This window comes from Pinus tabuliformis, chromosome 5_2 (assembly GCF_031772625.1).
Source record: "Pinus tabuliformis cultivar Carrire ecotype Pingquan chromosome 5_2, CPIR1, whole genome shotgun sequence".
Lineage (NCBI taxonomy): Eukaryota > Viridiplantae > Streptophyta > Pinopsida > Pinales > Pinaceae > Pinus > Pinus tabuliformis.
This window is the reverse complement of record NC_142306.1, coordinates 187,072,339-187,091,350: the sequence shown is the minus strand read 5'-3', so window position 1 is coordinate 187,091,350 and position 19,012 is coordinate 187,072,339. Positions and strand designations below refer to the sequence as shown.

Genomic DNA, 19,012 nt, shown 5'->3' with positions numbered 1-19,012 from the left:
CTGAAATAAACATGTGTTAGCCACCTAGGAATAGTGACTGCCCTCATTCGTACAAATGACATAAATATACTAAAAAATGATGCATAAGTTATGAAAAATGAAGGGTTGAGCAAGGGTAGTTAGGCCAAATGAGCCCAAAATGTTACCAAATTTGGGGCTCATCACATACTATGACCTCATGAATAATGACATCAACTGTATCAATGTATGTGGACAATGCACAACCGTAAATGTAGATGATACACCAACATACATGCGGACAACACACAAGCATAACCATGGTCTACACACACGCATAAACACATATAATCAAGCATAAACGAACAATACTTGTAACAACAGGTAGCAACATGTAACCAAGCATACAAGGATGATACATGTAAGCGACATATAACAACATGTAACCAGTCATACACTGACAAAGATGCATTCCACCACAACACCATCAACTTCCACATGGTGATATCACTACAACCATGATCAATACCATGCAAATGCAGCAAGCACATGGAATACAAGCATAAGAGACACATATGCAACTGACATGAATGCATGAACAACACACCCATCCCATCCAGTCTGAGGGGTGAACCATGCTCTGATACCACTCTATAACACCCTCCTCCCACATCTACCCAAGTAACTGGCCAACTAGGGTAAACATGTGACGAGAGGCCACTATGATATGATTCGACCTGCTAAGTTAAATTAAGGAAGTGGAACCAACGAAAACACACCATACAGACCTTCAATATCAACATTAGGACCCTTAGGAGGCATCCCAACCTTTCTGCCAACCAGCCCCTGGGTCCCACTGAAATTTTTGACCACTTGACCCTTAGACGCTCCCACGATATAGGTTTGCCAGTGTCCAGGAGGCTTGGATGCTCTCATGACAAGGCATGCCAGTGTCCAGGGACTATTTTGCTCGGTGTTGTGCCATTGTCCCCAAGATTTGAGCCACTTTTTCAGGCCCACCGCCCAGGTTGCTACCCATAATCAAATGAAAACTTCAAAACAATAAGATAACAGGGAAATAACAGTACAACTACAATTGCTTGAAGAAGACTTTAACTGGACCCCTACTAGCCATGACAGGAATTTCTTCAAACATATCACAAATATGTAATCTACAGGAGTAAATAACAAATCTAAGCATAGGGATCTCATACTTAGCTGAGAATCGCTAAGAAGAATTGATGCCTCAACACATTAATTTCCATTTCATCCATTAGGTCATAGATACATTGTTCATTCATTTACAAGTAGAAACATGATGAGAGCCATACATAGCTATTGTCATAAAACATATACATAACCAACATGATAGCAACAAAAATACCAAGGAAATCATAGCCATATAATCCACACATAAACTAGTATAATACTCATAGAAATACAAGAAGAAATAACCTCATATTGATGATACAAAATCCAAACTCGGGATGGGACTTCCATGTTCCACCCGACCATAGAATGGCTAAGCCAAATCTCTCTTTAGTCATTCACCCCCATGCCATATTCCAAGCATGAGTGTGGGATCTTCATCTCATAGAACACATCAATCCAAAATCATCCAAGGCTTTGAGAAGCCATCCACCTCAACCCATCAAATAGTGATTCCACCTCATAGTCGGACATCACAAAACCATCATCATATTGGTCTCTATCCAAGCCTTCTAGGGCTCCAGAGCATTTGTCCAACCAAGGCGTCCAGGACTAATAACTCAAACCACAACTTATTTCGGGCTTTTAGAGTTTTTGTCCAACCAGGCCTTCCGGGACTAGTAACTCAACCCACCAAGGGCTTCCAGAGAATTTGTCCAACCAAGTCTTCCAGGACTAGTAATTCAACCCAAGCTATTACATGGGTTCTAAAGAGTTTGTCCAACCAGGGCTTCTAGGACTAGTAACTCAACCAAAGCTAAGGAAACCTGAGAACCAACCAAAACAAAACAAGGAAATAAATCCACAATCACCATGACTATCCAAGAAATGGCAAGGCTAGGCAAATCCATTGTCAATCTCGACCATCCTCCATGCCAACAACAGATCATGACCAATAAACCACATGCATATTCCATGCATGCCAAAGCTACTGAGGAAAACATACATGCAACTCAGTACCTGCAAATAAAACTCGTTGTGGATGTTGATCCCAATGTCTTCTTGCGTTTTCCTGGTCTTCCTTTGCCTTCTTGCTCCAAAAATCCAAGTATGTCACACTCTCCAAGAGTGCTCCAAGAAAACTGTAAGTGTCCAAGAGTATGAGAGAGAGATAATAATGAGAGTGCTCCAAAACTAAATTGACAAAAGCCTGTGTATTGATCCTTAGAAGACCTTTTATTATTTTCCCTCATTTTACTCCTCACATGCCACATGTGACCTTTCACCTCCCATTTCTCCTAATTCCCATTATTTTCATAAATAAAGTTGCCAAAAATGTCATTTCGCCTTTCCAAAGCCTTAGCCATTGCCTTTGTTAGTTTCCTTAGTCATTAATAACCAAATGAACACCCACACTAGGATGTCTTACCCAACATTAAGCTTGGAATAAGTGTCCCATCAACCATGGTTATTATTTTTCCTTTATTAACTTTTACTACATGGAACTTTCACCAGGCTTGTTACATGTGTGCTTTTCAAATTTTGGAGAAATGTCATTAGAGACTAGTAATGGTTAAGACGATTCAAAAGAAGAGACATCAACTATCTCAGAGGCAGTTGCACTACAAATAAGTGAGCTTGGAATCTCATGAACAAATTTTCTTTTAACATGTGGTAGTTGATAAATGGTGTCCTCCTTCACTATGAGATGCAAAGTAAGGGATCATGATCTTCCTTCAAGTCCTTATATGCATAAAACATGTTGTTATCTACTTGAAGTGGAGTAGCTTCTTCACGAATATCTCCAGTGGTGGCCTACAAATGGGAAGCCTCATTATTTAGCTACAAATTGAACACTTACAACTGGTGAATGTTGGTGTTCAAGTCATCATTCTTTTCAAACTTCAATATCCTATTCAACTCATAAGTTGGTTTCTCCAGATCCTTTCTTAAGGAAATAACTTCAGCTTCTTGCTTCTTACAATTTTCTTCCTTTACCATTAGTTGGATTTTCATCACTTCTATATTTTTTGCTCTTCTAGTTAAATCTTTAGGCCGATAATAACCTTCTTTGTAATATAAATGAAAAAATGAAATCATGCAGAAGAGAAAAAATGAAAAAAATAGTAAAGTGATGCAGCTAGGATAGGAAAAATATGAATATAAAATTAAAATATTTACATATAAATAAAGTATTATAAGATGAGCAATGTAGGAAATATATATAAAATAAAAAAATATGAAGTAGATTGAGTTTTTGATAACCAATTTAATAAGATATATTTGTGTTATTTTTAATCCAAAATAATGTTATTTATGTGAATGTTAATTTGTAGAATGCAAACAAAAAAATGTTATTAAAATTGGGATGTAACTAATGGAATATGATATGTATAAATACATACTAAATCGGTATATTCTAATTGATACTAATCATTAACTCTTGGTGCTTATTTGAGACAAAAGCAATATATAAGATTGAGTGAAATATACCTACTTTTCCTGGTAAGTTTTTCAAATATTTGCGCCATTTGCCACTGGGTATATTCTCAATATCCTTCCAGCAAGGTGTTCCAATGACATTAAATATACCATCTAACTACAATAATAAAATAATTTTGATAAGTTTATTTTATAAATTAAAAATTAAAATAAACAAATTAAAATTAAAAAAACATTTAAACTTTACCAGTTGAAATCTAAATTGATCATGATCTCCAAGAAAAAATTCATTATCTTTTGGTGTTCTATACTCTTCCTTTCTGCAATATCATAATATTCAAATTAAAAAATATAATTTAAACTGATAATAGCTAATACATTGTTTAATAATATATTGAATATATATAAAAATATATATTTTTTACACGGATAGTAGTTAATACATTGTTTATATATATATATCTATATATATATATATATATATATATATATATATATATATATATATATATATATATATATATATATATATATATACACGTTAGAAAATCATATTTAAAAATAAAATATTTTCAAATTTAAAGTAAATTTTTTTCTCAAAGATATAGGTATTAAGTAATGGGGATTTTCGCAGTGCATTATATTAGGTATCATTTTTTGAGATTCAACTACGTTCGTAAGTCATTCATCTATGATTATTTCTATGAGAGGTAGTATTAACTGAGAAATTAGTCAGTTACGACTACCTCTCATGAAAATGGTCATAGACTATACTCTTCCTTTTTGCAATATCATAATATTCAAATTAAAAAATATAATTTAAATTGATAATAGCTAATACATATAATAATTTTGTTTAATAATATATTAAATATACATGTGTGTGTGTGTGTTAGAAAATCATATTTAAAAATAAAATATTTTCAAATTAAAAAAATAAAATCCAAAGACATTGGCATTAAGTATTGGGGTTTTTCGCAATGCATTATATTAGATATCATTTTTTGGGATTCAACTGCATTAATTAAGTCATTCATGTATGACCATTTCCATGAGAGGTAGTCGTAACTGAGAAATTAGTCAGTTATGACTACCTCTCAAGGAAATAGTCATAGATGAAAGTTGAATCCCAAAAAATGATATTTAATATAATACATGCGAAAACCCCCAATACTTAATACCTATGTCTTTGGAAATTTTTTTTTTTTTTTTTTTTTTTTTTTTATATAATTTGAAAATATTTTTAAAAATGATTTTCTAACACATGTATATATATTTTTATATGTATATTTAATATATTATTAAACAAAATTATTATATGTGTTAGCTATTATCAACGACTACTTCTCATGGAAATGGTCATAGATGAATGACTACTTCTCATGGAAATGGTCATAGATGAATGACTTACTTAAAGCAGTTAAATCCCAAAAAAATGATATATGACATAGATATTGTCAATTATCTATTACCTCATATATTCTTTTGTTTATTTCTTTTCAATATTAATATATAATAGACATTTATAATATATCAATAATCAAAATTATTAATTTAATTAAAATAATTATTAATTTTCATATATATATATATAAAAGTAATAATAAATTAAAAATATTAATTAAATTAATATAATTAATAATTTAATTTTAATTACGGTTATATACATACATATTTACAAATTTAAACATAAATATATTTAAAATCTAAATCTTAATAAACTTAATATATTATTTATTTATTTTTATTAATTCAATAAAATATTATTAATAATTATCTTAATAATTATTATAATTAAATAAAATTAAATAATTTTTAATACAATATAATTAGTCTATATTAATTACAACTTTTCCTTGGGGCCAAAAGGTAATCTACATATTAAATATTTAGTTTTAAGTCCTTCGAAATGTTAAAACAAAGAGTGCGCATCTCTCTCCATTCAACCCCAAATGAATCTTGTACACCATCCACAGTTAATGAATTAAATTAATTTTAAAAATTAAGTATTTGAAATGTACTTAAAAGGCCTTTGTTTTTTCATAAAAGGCCATGAAAATGTATAGAAAATGGATGAACTTCAGAGCCTAATGGTACTGATAATTTCATGGTATAGAAAATGGACGAACTTCAGAGTCTAATGGTAATGATAAACAAACACGGAGAGCTTCATTCTTTTAGTAGAAGACGAGATCTTCATTCATAGGGAATATGTATGTATATTATTTTTTCAAATTTATTTAATTAAATTTTCTTATATACAATTTTTTATATTTATTGGTTAATAATTTATATGATTTTCTCTAAATTTATTATTTATTATATTATTATAATAGTTTTATATTTATGTAATGGTAGATTTATATTTATTAGAAGTAGATTTGTACGCTCAAAGTAAAGATTGTTTTATTTTATTAGGTGATAGTTTTGTAAGAGGATGGTCAATAAATTAGTTATTACAATATTACTTCTTTTGGAATGAGAACAAACTAGATTGTGGATGTTTAATTCTATCTTAAATTTGCTTTTTTTTGGAATCAAAACTAGATTGCAAGTGTCTAATTCACAGTATCTTAGATTTGAGAAATGGAGGTAATTATGTCAATTGTTTTATTTTGTTAGGTGATAGTTTTGTAAGAGGATGGTCAATAAATTAGTTGTTGCAATATCACGTCTTTTGGAATGAGAACTAGATTGTGAGTGTCTAATTCTATCTTAGATTTGAGAACTGAAGTCATGACCTTTGGAATGAGAACTAGATTGTGAGTGTCTAATTCACACTTATATTTGAGAAATGGAGTTAATTATGTCAAATCTTTATCGTAAGGTTCTCTCCATTTTTTTTTTTTCGAGCTAGTCAAGAAAAAAATAAATTAAATAGAGAAGGTTGACTCAAAAATATCCAATAGGAAATGACAATTGACTAAGCCACCAGTGAAAATTTAAACAAAAAATTATCTAGGATTGCTCATAGAAGCGGAAACGAAAATGGTTGCTAGATTATTAACCAAGTTGAATGATCATGGGCATACCATAGTTAGCAAAAGCCTATGTCTACACGTGTCAGGAAGAAAGAAGAATGGAATCAATGATAACAAACCAATCATAGGGCTCTAGGAGAGCTCTTAGAGTTACAAACATAAATGACTATAATGGCAGTAGAGAAGATCAACACAACAATGTTGATTAATGCTTAGAAGATAAGAGGAAATGCTCAATAGGAAGAAAGAAATGATTGTGAGTATCCAAACAAATGGATATATAAAACATGAAATGATTGTCTGAAGGGAAGAGAGGATATTAGCAGGAAAGGAATTGAACCATGCTCTGATACCATGTTAGAGGTAACTCTTCAAGTGATGTATTTCATTAATGAGAAATTAGATTTACATAAATAAATGACCCTTTATTTTATTAATCATCTTCCTAATTTTATTTATGTGCAATTTATTTTAGGAAAAAAATGTTTAAGGACTATACCTAACAATTTTTTTTTAAAATTTATCGGTAGGAGGTGTGTGTGGTGCTAATGATCTTAACTTGTCACTATTAATTCAATATTAAACTTATTTACTAGTGAAGTTGATTATGAGTTCTTTTTACATATATTATATTGATTTGATGAGGTACCAAATCTATTTGAGAAATAAACTGAAAAATGAATAAGAAAAAAAAAGAAGTAAGAAAAAAATACATTTCTTAACTTTATTCATTTAGCCAAATGCATGTTTATAGTTTTACAAAAGCTCTGAACCGACTGGTTAGGGCTTCGCGCTTAACCGACTGGATCCACTTAGGGTTACGGAAATAGCGTATATAAAGACACGACGTCGAATAAGTAAATTGAAGGGAAAGATGTGAAAACCTCTCCCTTATGGTCGAGCCTGCTTACGCATCCTCCGCCAAGCTAAAATGGCCAAATTAGTAGGGTTTTAACGCTCGACCAGGCCCCCCACCCAATAAGTAAATTAAGGGAGAATGCCCCAAACCTCCGCCAAGCTTCAATGGGCCAACTAATTAGCTAACTTGCATACAATCTAAACACCTAAAGAAATGATAAATTCATGTAGCTTGAAGGCTAAAAGAAATAATAAACAATGCATGTGCATGTAGTTTGAAGGCTTAAACATGTGGCTAACTAATAAATTGGATTGACTAGCATTCTCATGGGAATTGTTCTCCTTGGGATGTGCATTTTCATTATCATCATTTGTTCCTCTTAGTTTAGTTGGAAAACATCCCCACTTTCCTCTTGATTTAGGAAGGGAAGTTGTTGACAAGAGGATAAAACAACAAGAAGTTTATCAACCACCATTTCTATCCACATTTATGTAAAGAAATCCATTCCTCCAAGAATGACAGTGAAATCATTAGTTTGAAGGCTTAAACATGTGGCTAACTAATAAATTGGATTGACTAACATTTTGATGGGCATTGTTCTCCTTGGGATGTGCATTTTCATTATCCACATTTGTTCCTCTTAGTTTAGTTGGAAAGCATCCCCACTTTCCTCTTGATTTAGGAAGGGAAGTTGTTGACAAGAGGATAAAACAACAAGAAGTTTATCAACCACCATTCTATCTACATTTATGTAAAGAAATCCATTCCTCCAAGAATGACAGTGCGGTCATTAGGATTATCAATCCCAATGCTAAATCTCCTAAGCAACCATGTCATTAGTGATTTCAATCGAATATGAAACTAATGTTGATGAAATTGAATGAAGGATGATCTACAACCACTACAAGGTAGGATAAAACTATGGTGTAGCAACTAGTGCAAGGGACACTAAAACCATGGAATATATTATAACAATAGAAACTCGTATTACATCCACCACCAATCATTTGAATACACCACAATAACCACCCAAAGAATACATATCCATTATTATCACATATGTTGCATGGCCAAAAGTATAAAACCAAACATTTTGAAGTCATGGTACAGAGCTCACTAATGTAAAATAGAATAGAAGAAACTTCTAGCATTAACTACAAACCATTGAAACCCATCCATTTCATTGACTTGGTCACATCAAGTCCTAAAATATCAATTTGATGTGGCATAACCATAAGCAAGTGATAACACACACACACACACACAACTTGTAGAAATTATGATGTAGATTTCCAACTGTTCATGAAATTTTAATCAAAATCGCAAGGCACAAAACTATTGTATTTCTCTTAGGAATTCAATTCACAATTTAGAACATCAAGCATAAGCATGCAATGAGAAATAACATACATGCACATATTATTTTTCCATGGGAAAAAAATCTGCTGAAAACCCCTATGTCTGCTTGCATTAATCTCATGAACAAAGATGTATTACAATTTATCTTCTCAATTGAGCACCACATGCAAGTGAATAATAAATCTCTCTGCTCAATTAGAAGCTTTGACGTAGTATTAGTCAGATTATGAATCTGTTTGAGCCCCTATTTCCTTGCACAATTCCTTGAGAAATTAGGCCCCTATTATTTAGGGAATTCCTCAAATTGATTGCACAATTCCCAAGGTTGATTATCTGACAACATACAACACTTGTACACTCAATCCTGGTCTACAACTAATGTTACATTGTCTTAGAATCTCCACCATAAATGGGGAAGTCAAATTTTATTGCATGCACTAGCTATTTTGGGTTGATTGATCAGTTAACTGGATGATCACTGAGTTAGACTGAAGTACCACTACACAACTGACCTTCCACTAGTTCCTCCAACAACTAGAACTAGTTTAATTGAAAACAACTTGAAATAACTAACCATGATTACTACACATTTTCAATCACACACGCTTAACTGAACTCCAATCATTCTAACTCAAATATGCTGAGTAAACTAGGTGACACAAGCCATGCCACACAAATTTACTGCATCCAAGTTGTCTGCTAACGTGAAAATTCGAATTTGGAAAAATCAAATTGAGAATTTCTTGTTGCATTTTTTCTATTAGTTTTTGTAGCACCAAATGTGTTCTAACCACGAAATTTGGTGGAGAAGCTAGAATACATGTATTCTCCAAAACCCCCAGAAATCATTTTCGGGAATTCCACCTAGAGACAACTTAATTAAAATAATTAATTAGTTTTTTAATATTTCTTAAGTCTAAACTTAGGAAATATGATTAACTATAGGGCATTACTTAAGTCATGGTGAGAATATTCTAGAAATTATAGTTAATCTTAGCCATTAATTAAGTTTTAATCATGGTTGATGTCTCAACAACGCATGGAGAACACACACCAGTTTTTTGATTTCATTGGAAGATCGATTTCCTAAGTAGTAGCGCTGAATTGCCGGAGAGAAAGCTAGTGAGCTCTGAGATGTGAGAGAGGGGAAGAGATAGTGGGGCCAGAGTAAGATTTTCCAGTTCCAATGAGTACATTGTAGAGAGGCAGTGATTTCCCCAGAGAGGCAGCGTAGAGCCCTCTAGAGGATATTTCTGTTTTAATGGGGAAAATTCGAAACTCAGTGCGAGAAGTTGGATAGAGGTTCCAAAGGCTGGGAGAATTAGTTTCCAAAACAATAGTTGACGATACAGTGAGAACTGATGCAATTTCAAGCTAGAGGGACATAGTGATTGTGTACGTTGATGAAGAGACTACGCAGAGGTAGCAAGGGACGACTCAGTTTCGAGTCAAGGTTAGTGTCAGATCGCCTATGGAGTGAGGAATTTTCCTCACTAGTTATTATTACTAGTTTTCCTTTGTTTGGATTGCTAGTTTAAGCATGTATAGGTTGTACTCAGTTTTCACTACAACATAATATCAAAACCTCAGCGACTGCACCAATTTTCGACTTAGTCCAAAAATTATTGTGTATTTGTGTGTGTATGCATCTATTCTTCCAATGTTTTTATTTCTTTCGCAATATTTATTTTGTGAAGGTTGCAGTGTATTTAAATCTATATTTTCCATAGCACACAAGAAGTAAATTGTTTAATCAAATTACCATTAGTTGCTGCAATAGGATTCTAGGTTTGGCGAATTTTCACATGGTATTAGAGTGCAGATTGTGAGTCGAAGAGCTCAATAGCAGAAGGGAAGAGGAATTTTGTAGCTCTGTGTAGGTAGAAGTTTGAAACCCTCAGAGGCAACGCAGTTCTTGGCCAAGAGGGTCAATTTTTGAGGAAAAGTTTATTTCTCTGAGAGAGTCGACAAAGAATAAATTTTCCATATAAAAAATGACCAGAGGCAGAGGGAGAAGCAACATTTTTCTTTCAGAGCAGATCTTCGGCTAGGATGCAATCATTTCGCAGCAGTTTGTTGGTACAAAATAATGTTGGGAGGAAGGAATAACACACATTGAGGGAATTCTTTCCTCAGGGAACTTCTAGTCCAAAAGTTCGATTTTTCACTACAGAGCAACATAAATTGTGAGCAGACTTTCCCACTCCAATAGGGAGTGTGTAGATCCAGTCAACAACTGCATAGAGGAGAAGAGAAGGAGTTTAAATTTTTGCAGAGATGGCATCAACAGGTCTAAGAGATCAGGATCGGTTGGACAAAGCCTCCAACTACGTGATCTGGAAGGCAAGAATTTCTGGTCTTCTAGATGCATATGATCTAAAAGCATAGATCGATAGCATGGTAGCTATACCCACGGATGAAATTCATATGAAGACCTACAAGAAGGAGATGGTGAAAGTAAAGAGGTTGATTCTCAATGGGGTTCAAGATCACATGGTGTCTCACATGGCGGGCAAAGATACTGCCATATGTGGGAACCTATCGCTATGCTATATCAGGGATATTATGAGCAGTGGAATATGTATCTTGAGGGGAAACTGAGATGTACAAGGATGTAGAAAGGGGAGTGCATAAACACCTTACTCACTAGGATTCAAGATGCCCGAGACCAGATGTCTGCAGTAGGGTTAGCGCCTAGCCTACAAAATTTGTGCGGTTAGTTCTTAACAACATTTCCGAATACTGGTAGGTCTTTGTTTAGAGTATTCTGGACAGAGACAAGTTGCTAGATTGGGATCAAATGTGGGTTGATTTGCAGCAGGAGCAAATGAGGTGATATGTGGTGAAGAACACCATCAGTAGCAGCAGCATTAGCAGTGGGACGAAGCAAGTGAAAGTATAGGAGAATGTGGCTCTCGTATCAAAGGGGCAGCAGGAGCAACACAGGAGGAAGAAGGACCTTTCTACGTTCTAATGCTTCAGATGCGGTGAATTGGCCACTATAGCACCTAATGTCTTATATGGAAGAAGGACAAGGAGGAGAAGCAAGACCAGGCGACAACTCATGCAGAGATCAATAGGGTGTCCTATAGATTGGAGGAAGGGTTTTCCATTAACACTGATATATCTCTAGGAGTGTGGTGGGGTGATTTGGTTTTGTAGCCCTAGAAAGCTACATGATGGGCAAGGTTCTTGAAAATTTCCACCTCATGAATCAATACCTTGCTACGGGAGCCCATAACATGTAGTAGCAAGATGGATCAGTGGCAGATGCTACATTTAGATGCGAGAGTGAAAGATGCAATGGCTAGTAGTGGTTAGATACTAGGCAACACATTGCAGAGTTGGTAGTAGTGTAGTTGGTACAGAGCAGAGTCAACAGCAATGCAGAGGCTTCAGTGATAGCGCAAATACTAGCAACAGTCAGAGACTCAAGAGAGAGATGCATCATTCTGATCACAATTGATTCTATAATTTGGATGCTTTTCAGTTACAGTTGTTGCAGTTGCATCAACAACAGATGGAGAGGGAGCAGTGCAAATGCAGTGTTGACAACAATTTAGCAAACCAACAACAACACAGATGTAACATAAATCAGAGTTACACGATATTTGGTGGGTAAAAACAACTAGACATTAGGAGCGTGACAGGAGGTGGTGCAGAGACAGAGTGTTGCTTCAGTGGGTTGCAGTGCCAGAACACATTCCTCGCTAAGAGGGAGCATTAGTTTTTGTAGCATTAGATGTGTTCTAGCCATGAAATTTTGTGGAGAGGATAGAATACATGTATTCTCCAAAACCCATAAATCGTTTCTGGAAATTCCACTTAAAGACAACTTAATTAAAATAATTAATCATTTTTTTAATATTTCCTAAGTCTAAACATAGGAAATATGATTAATTAAAGGGTATTAATTAAGTCATGGTGAGAATCTTCTAGAAAATGACTTGGATCGAGTTCTAGTTAATCTTAGCCATCGATTAAGTTTTAATAATGGTCGTTGATTTATCAACGAGATATTATAAGAAGAAACTCGATGGGGCTTGGAGAACACACACTATCAATTCAATTTCACTGACAGATCGATTTCTTGAGTAGCAGCATTGAGTTTTTGGAGAGAGAGCTAGTGAGATCAAAACAGTGAGAGAGGGGCAGAGATAGTGAGGCTAGAGGAATATTTTCTAGTTTTGGCGAGTACATTGCAGAGAGGCAGTGATTTCCATAGAGAGGCAACATAGATTCCTCTAGAGGAGATTTCTATTTTGTTGGGGAAAAGTCAAAACTCAATGCCACAAGCTGGATAGAGATTCTAGAGGCCAAGAGAATCAGTTTTCTAGACAGCAGCTGATGAGACAGTGAGAGTTGACACAGTTCCGAGATAGAGGAACACAATGACTATGTAGGATGACACAAAGACTACACAGAGGTAACAAGGGATGACTTAGTTTCGAGCTGAGGTTAGTGTCAAATCGCTTGTGGAGTGAGGAGTTTTCCTCACTAGTTATTATTGCCCATTTTCCTCTATTTGGATTGCTAGTTTAAGCATCCATAGATTGTACTCAATTTGCACTACTGCATAATATCAAAACCCTTAGCTGTTGCACTGATTTTCTAGAGTTGGGTTTTTCTGGGGACTTAATCCAAAAATAACAGTGTCATATTGTGTGTGTGCATCTATTTCTTCCAGGGTTTTTATTTCTTCCGTAGTATTTATTTTGTGAAGTTTGCAGTGTATTTGTTTCGATATTTTCTGTAGCACACAACAAATAATTTGTTTAATTAAATTAACAAATTCAAGAATTAACATTAGTTGCTGCAATACGATTCAGGGTTAGCTAAATTCTCACATTTTCAACACTCCCTCTCAGCAAGAAAGGGATTATTCACCACCCTATCTTGTACGTGTGGAACTTGAACTTCCCTCTTGACAAAGCCTTTGTCAAAATGTCAGCATCATGTTCCTTTGTCAGAATGTATTGTAGAAACATTATCCATCTTTGCACACAATCCCATAAATGGTGATACCAAATATCTATACGCTTGGATCGATCGTGAAATACAAGCTTCTTAGAGAGCTTGATACAACTTTGATTATCACAGGGTATCACAGTTGGATCCATCATTTGACCATGCAATCCTACAAATATCTTTCTCATCCATATCACCTCACATGTTGCTTGACTTGTAGCCATGTATTCTGTTTCTACTGAGCTGAGCACCATAGATATATGATTCCTATTGTACCAGGAAACTGTTGTGGACCCAACAAAAATTCCACCTGATGTACTATTTTTCTCGAATGGACTCCCTGCCCAATATGCATATGTGAAGCCACACATCTTCACCCCCTCTGTCCACCTGTGCCATAGTACAAACTAGGTAGTTCTTCTCAGGTACCATAAAACATGCTTAATTGCCTTCCAAAATAATTTGGTTGGCCTAACCATATCTTGGCTCAGTTGGTTGACTGCATAGTACATATCCGACTGTGTGTTCACAAGATACATTAGTGAACCCACTAGTTGCCGATAAATGGTACCGTCCACTTCTTCACATGTGAAGTGGTGTCCTCCTTCCTCTAGTTGGTCGCTAGAGGCGTCTGCATGGGTTTACAACTCTCCATGTAGAATCTCTGTAGTATCTCATTTGCATACTTTCCTTGAGACATAAATATTTCCCCATTGTCTTGTCATACTTCCAACCTGAGGAAGTAGTGCATGAGACCCATGTCCTTCATTTCAAATTCCCTTCAAAGGTCCTCCTTGCAAGATTTGATCATTTGTTAATCACCAGTCAAAATAAAAGCATCAACATATAAGACAAAAATAAGTGATTTTCCTTCTACCAATATGTAATAGAGGATTGCGTCTGCTTCACTTTTGGTGAAGCCAAAACTGGTGAGATAACTATCAATCTTGGTGTACCAAGCACAAGGTGCTTATTTGAGACCATACAATGCTCGCTCGAGTCTGCACACATGAGACTCGATCAAATGTCTCAAAATCTTCTTGTTGCTCGATGCACATCTCCTCCTCAATAACATCATTGAGAAATGTTGTTAAATGTTGTTTTTACATTGATGTGGTGGATCTTCCACCCCATTTTCACAATGAGTGCAAGAATTGATCTAATGGAGGAGTACCTTGCTACAAGAGGAAAGGTATCCTCATAGTCAATTCCCTTAACTTTAGAGTATCCCTTGGCCACAAATATGGCCTTCTAATTCTCTATTCTTCCATACATTACATGCTTAACCTTGAAGATCCATCTCAAACCCACAACTGATTTATCTGTCGATCATGGGACCACTTCCCAAACATTGTTCTTTACAATGGATTCATATTCCTCCACCATTGCATCAACCCATATAGGTTTCTCTACTACTTCCACGAAAGAGGTTGGCTCAGTCTCCACAAGATCAGTCATTAGAGCCATGTATCCAGTGTACTGTTTACATGACCTTATCTATCTGTGCAAATTTGAAAGAGATCCCACATTCTCTCTCACATCTTGCACAATTCTATTAACTTCTTTGGTTCTTTTTCTGCCTTCTTTGGATGGTTATGCTTGAGTGGATGTCTCTACTCTCTACTCAATTTCTAGCTGCTCCATAACTTCCCAAGGCTCCTTCTTTGGAGCTAAAATCTCCTCTTCTGGTGGGATCTGAAGCTCCATCTCAAGAGAGTACCACATGGCTTTCTCCTCATCAAACTTTACATACCTTCACACAACTGTCATTCTAAGGGATGGAAAGCACACATGTTAGTTGTGAGGAGTTTCTATGTAACCCACAAATACCCCCAACTCTATTGTCAGATCAAGGCTCGTCTTCCTAGAATATTTGGAGACATGGAAATAAATGAAGACTCCAAAAATTCTGAAGTGTGACACATCCAACTTCCTCCCCGAGAAAGCCTCCTCTGGTGTAATCAAACCAAGAATCTGATGAGGAGTCTAGTTCTACAAATAGACTGTTTTGTTTCATGCCTCATTACACAAATGTAGAAATAGGCCTTGTTCATGTAACATAGCCCTCACATTTCCCACAAAGCTACAATTCCTTCTCTCAAACACCCCATTCTGATGTGGGTTTTGGGGTGCTGTCATCTCTCATCGAAGGCCTTTTTTTGCACATAAATTTTTGAATTCATTCGAAACATACTCACCTCTATTATCGCTCCTGAGAGCCTTCACCTTCTTGTTAATTTCTTTCTCAACTAGTGCCTTGAATTCTACAAACTTGGATAATGTCTCATATTTCTTCCACATGAAGAAGATCCAACACTTTCTTGAGAAGTCATAATCATCAATAAAAATGACAAAATATTTGTGTCTAGTAGTGGAGGTTGTTGATAAAGGTCCACAAACATCAGAGTGGATCCTTTCCAAGATTGCATGTTCTTTATTTTCTCGATCATGAAAAGTGGATTTTGTGTACTTACCCAAGGTACATCCTTTGCATATATCATGTTGCTCAAGTGCTCCTTTGGGGAGGCTAGTGGTTATTTGCTACATAATCTTCAAGGTGCCATGATGCAAATGACCAAGTCTTATGTGCCAAAGTTCACTGACATCGCGACTGTGCACTTTCTCTACCTTAGTTCTTAATGCAACACAATCTTCCACATCTAGCTTGTACAATTTCTTCACACAAACCCTGATCTTCTTCACATGTCCCATGGCTATGTGTCTCAGGAATGCTTTCCCTTTCCTGAAGATCACATCATAACCAAGATCTTCCAAAACTGAAACATATATGAGATTCTTCTATAGGTCTGGAACAAACATGGTATCCTTAAGTCTTAGAGGGGAGCCTAACTCCCTCTGAAAGATGACTGTATCAATCTGAGTCATTTTGTACCCTACATCTTCTGCCAACTCGATGTGCATCTAGAGATATTTCTCCTCCAAGTCACTGAAAAAGTCTCTACACCCTGTCATGTGGAACGATGCACTTGAGTCCAAGTACCACACGCTCCCCATCATTGTGTTGGTCATGCATGCGATAAGGGTGAAGTCAAGATTGAACTGTGAAGCCAAGGCTTCACCTACTACTCCTCCTGAGGTCTTCTTTCTCAACTTTTTGTGTGGACACTTCATCGAAAGTACCCAAATTCATGATAATTAAAGCATTTAATTTTGGAAAAATCTTTCTTCTTGCCCCCTCACTAGATTCTGGTTTGGTTTGAGATTTCTTCCCTTTTCCCTTCTTTCCCTTTCCAACCAATGCAATTTTTTCTTCATCCTCTCCCTTGGATGAAGTCCCATCTCTGGTGTTTCGCCTTATCTCCTCTTATACCAAATCATACCATAAGTGTTCCCAATTCGGTAATTTCTCCCTCCCGTTCACCAAATCTTGGTAGCTATGCCATCAATTAGGTAATTTCTCCCTCCTTTTCACCAAATCTTGGTAGCTATGCCAGCTCTTGGGAAGGCCTAGAAAGGATAGGCTTACCAAGTCATCATCTAAAACAATAAAACCAAATCCTACAAAGCTCATCACAAACTTGTGTGAAGATGCTCAGATATTGTTGAATAGTGTGATTCTTCCGCATCTTGATATTTTGAAGTTTATTCTTGAGTACCGATTTTCTATGGCCGTTGCTATTTTGGAACAATCTATTAGTTCCTACAACATTGTGTAAGGAGTTTCTTTCCCATGGAGATTTGTGAAAATGTGATCTTGCACTCCCTCCAATATTACTCTCCTCACCTTGGCCATATCTTTCTTCCATTGGGCTAGGTTTTGTGCATCAAATGCCCGTGGTTTTGCAATATCTATCTTGACATGTTATAGCAATCCATTGTCATCCAATAATTCGTCCATGTCATCCTTCCATGCAATGAAATTAGCGATGCCTTCCAAGGCATACTCTAGTCTCAATTTGTTGAAGGTCATCTTCCCAACTCTATAGATTTCCTACTACACTGAACTGCAAAATCTATCCTCCTAAGAAACAACTTCAAAATTCCTACTCTAATGTGAATCCTGCTCTAATACCATGTAGAAATTATGGTGTAGATTTGCAACTTCTCATGAACTTTAATCAAAATCACAAGACACAAACCTACTTTACTACTCTACGAAATTCAATTCGCAATTTAGAACATCAATCATAAACATGCAATGAGAAATAACACACATGCAAACAATATTTTTCTAGTGGAATGCAATCTGCTAAAAACCCCAATGCCTTCTTTCATTAATTTGATGAATAGAGATGTATTACAATTGTTTTGCTCAACTGAGCACAACCTACAAGTGAATAACCTATCTCTCTTCTCACTAGTAAGAAGATCTGAGCCATACTTAGTCAATTTCAACCTCTGCTTGAGCCCCTATTTCCTTGTGCAATTCCTTTAGAAATTAGGCCCCTCTTATTTAGGAAGTTCCTCAAATTGATTGCGCAATTCCCATGTTTAATCATCTGATTGCATGCAACACATGTACACTCAAGACTAGTCTATAATTGACGTTACACTGCCTTGGAATCTCCAACATAGCTAGGGAACTCAAATTATTTGCATACAATAGCTATTTTGGGTTGATTGACCAGTTAACTGGATGATCACTAAGTTAGACTGAAGTCCCACTACACAATTGACCTTCCACTAGTTCCTTCAACAATTGGAACTAGTTTAACTTAAAAAAACTTGAAATAATTGATCTTGATTGCTAGAAATTTGTAATCACGCATGCTTAACTAAAAGCCAAGCTCCCTAACTCAAATTTACTAAGTAAACTAGGTGACACAAGCCATGTCACTTAAGTTAATTGCATCCAAGTTGTCTTTTGATGTGTAAATTCGAATTTTCACAATTTAATAAGAAAAATCAAATTGAGAATTCCTTGCTACATTTTTCAACACAACTATAACTTAAGACTCATCCCATATTTAGGAAATTCCTCAAATTGATTGCACAATTCCCAAGGTTAATCATCTGACTGCATGCAACACATGTACACTCAAGACTAGTCTACAACTGATGTTACACTGCCTTGGAATCTCCACCATAGTTAGGGAACTCAAATTCTTTGCATGCACTAGCTATTTTGGGTTGATTGATCAGTTAACTGGATGATCACTAAGTTAGATTGAAGTCCCACTACACAACTGACCTTCCACTAGTTCCTCCAACAATTGGAACTAGTTTAACTGAAAACAACTTGAAATACTTGATCTTGATTGCTAGAAATTTGCAATCAAGCATGCTTAACTAAAATCCAAGCCCTCTAACTCAAATTTACTGAGTAAACTAGGTG

General features: G+C 35.4%; 1 protein-coding gene across 1 annotated transcript in view; it reads right to left on the bottom strand.

Moving 5' to 3' along the window:
- Window positions 1-19,012, bottom strand: part of LOC149158192 (mitogen-activated protein kinase mpkC-like) — a 298,794-nt gene that overhangs the window by 68,443 nt on the left and 211,339 nt on the right. Inside the window, exons 10-11 of the mRNA XM_089433910.1 lie at window positions 3,797-3,869; window positions 3,605-3,706 (exon numbers count right to left, since the gene is read on the bottom strand). Of these exons, the coding sequence (XP_089290036.1) occupies window positions 3,605-3,706; window positions 3,797-3,869 (175 nt within the window). The remainder of the gene's footprint in view (window positions 1-3,604; window positions 3,707-3,796; window positions 3,870-19,012) is intronic.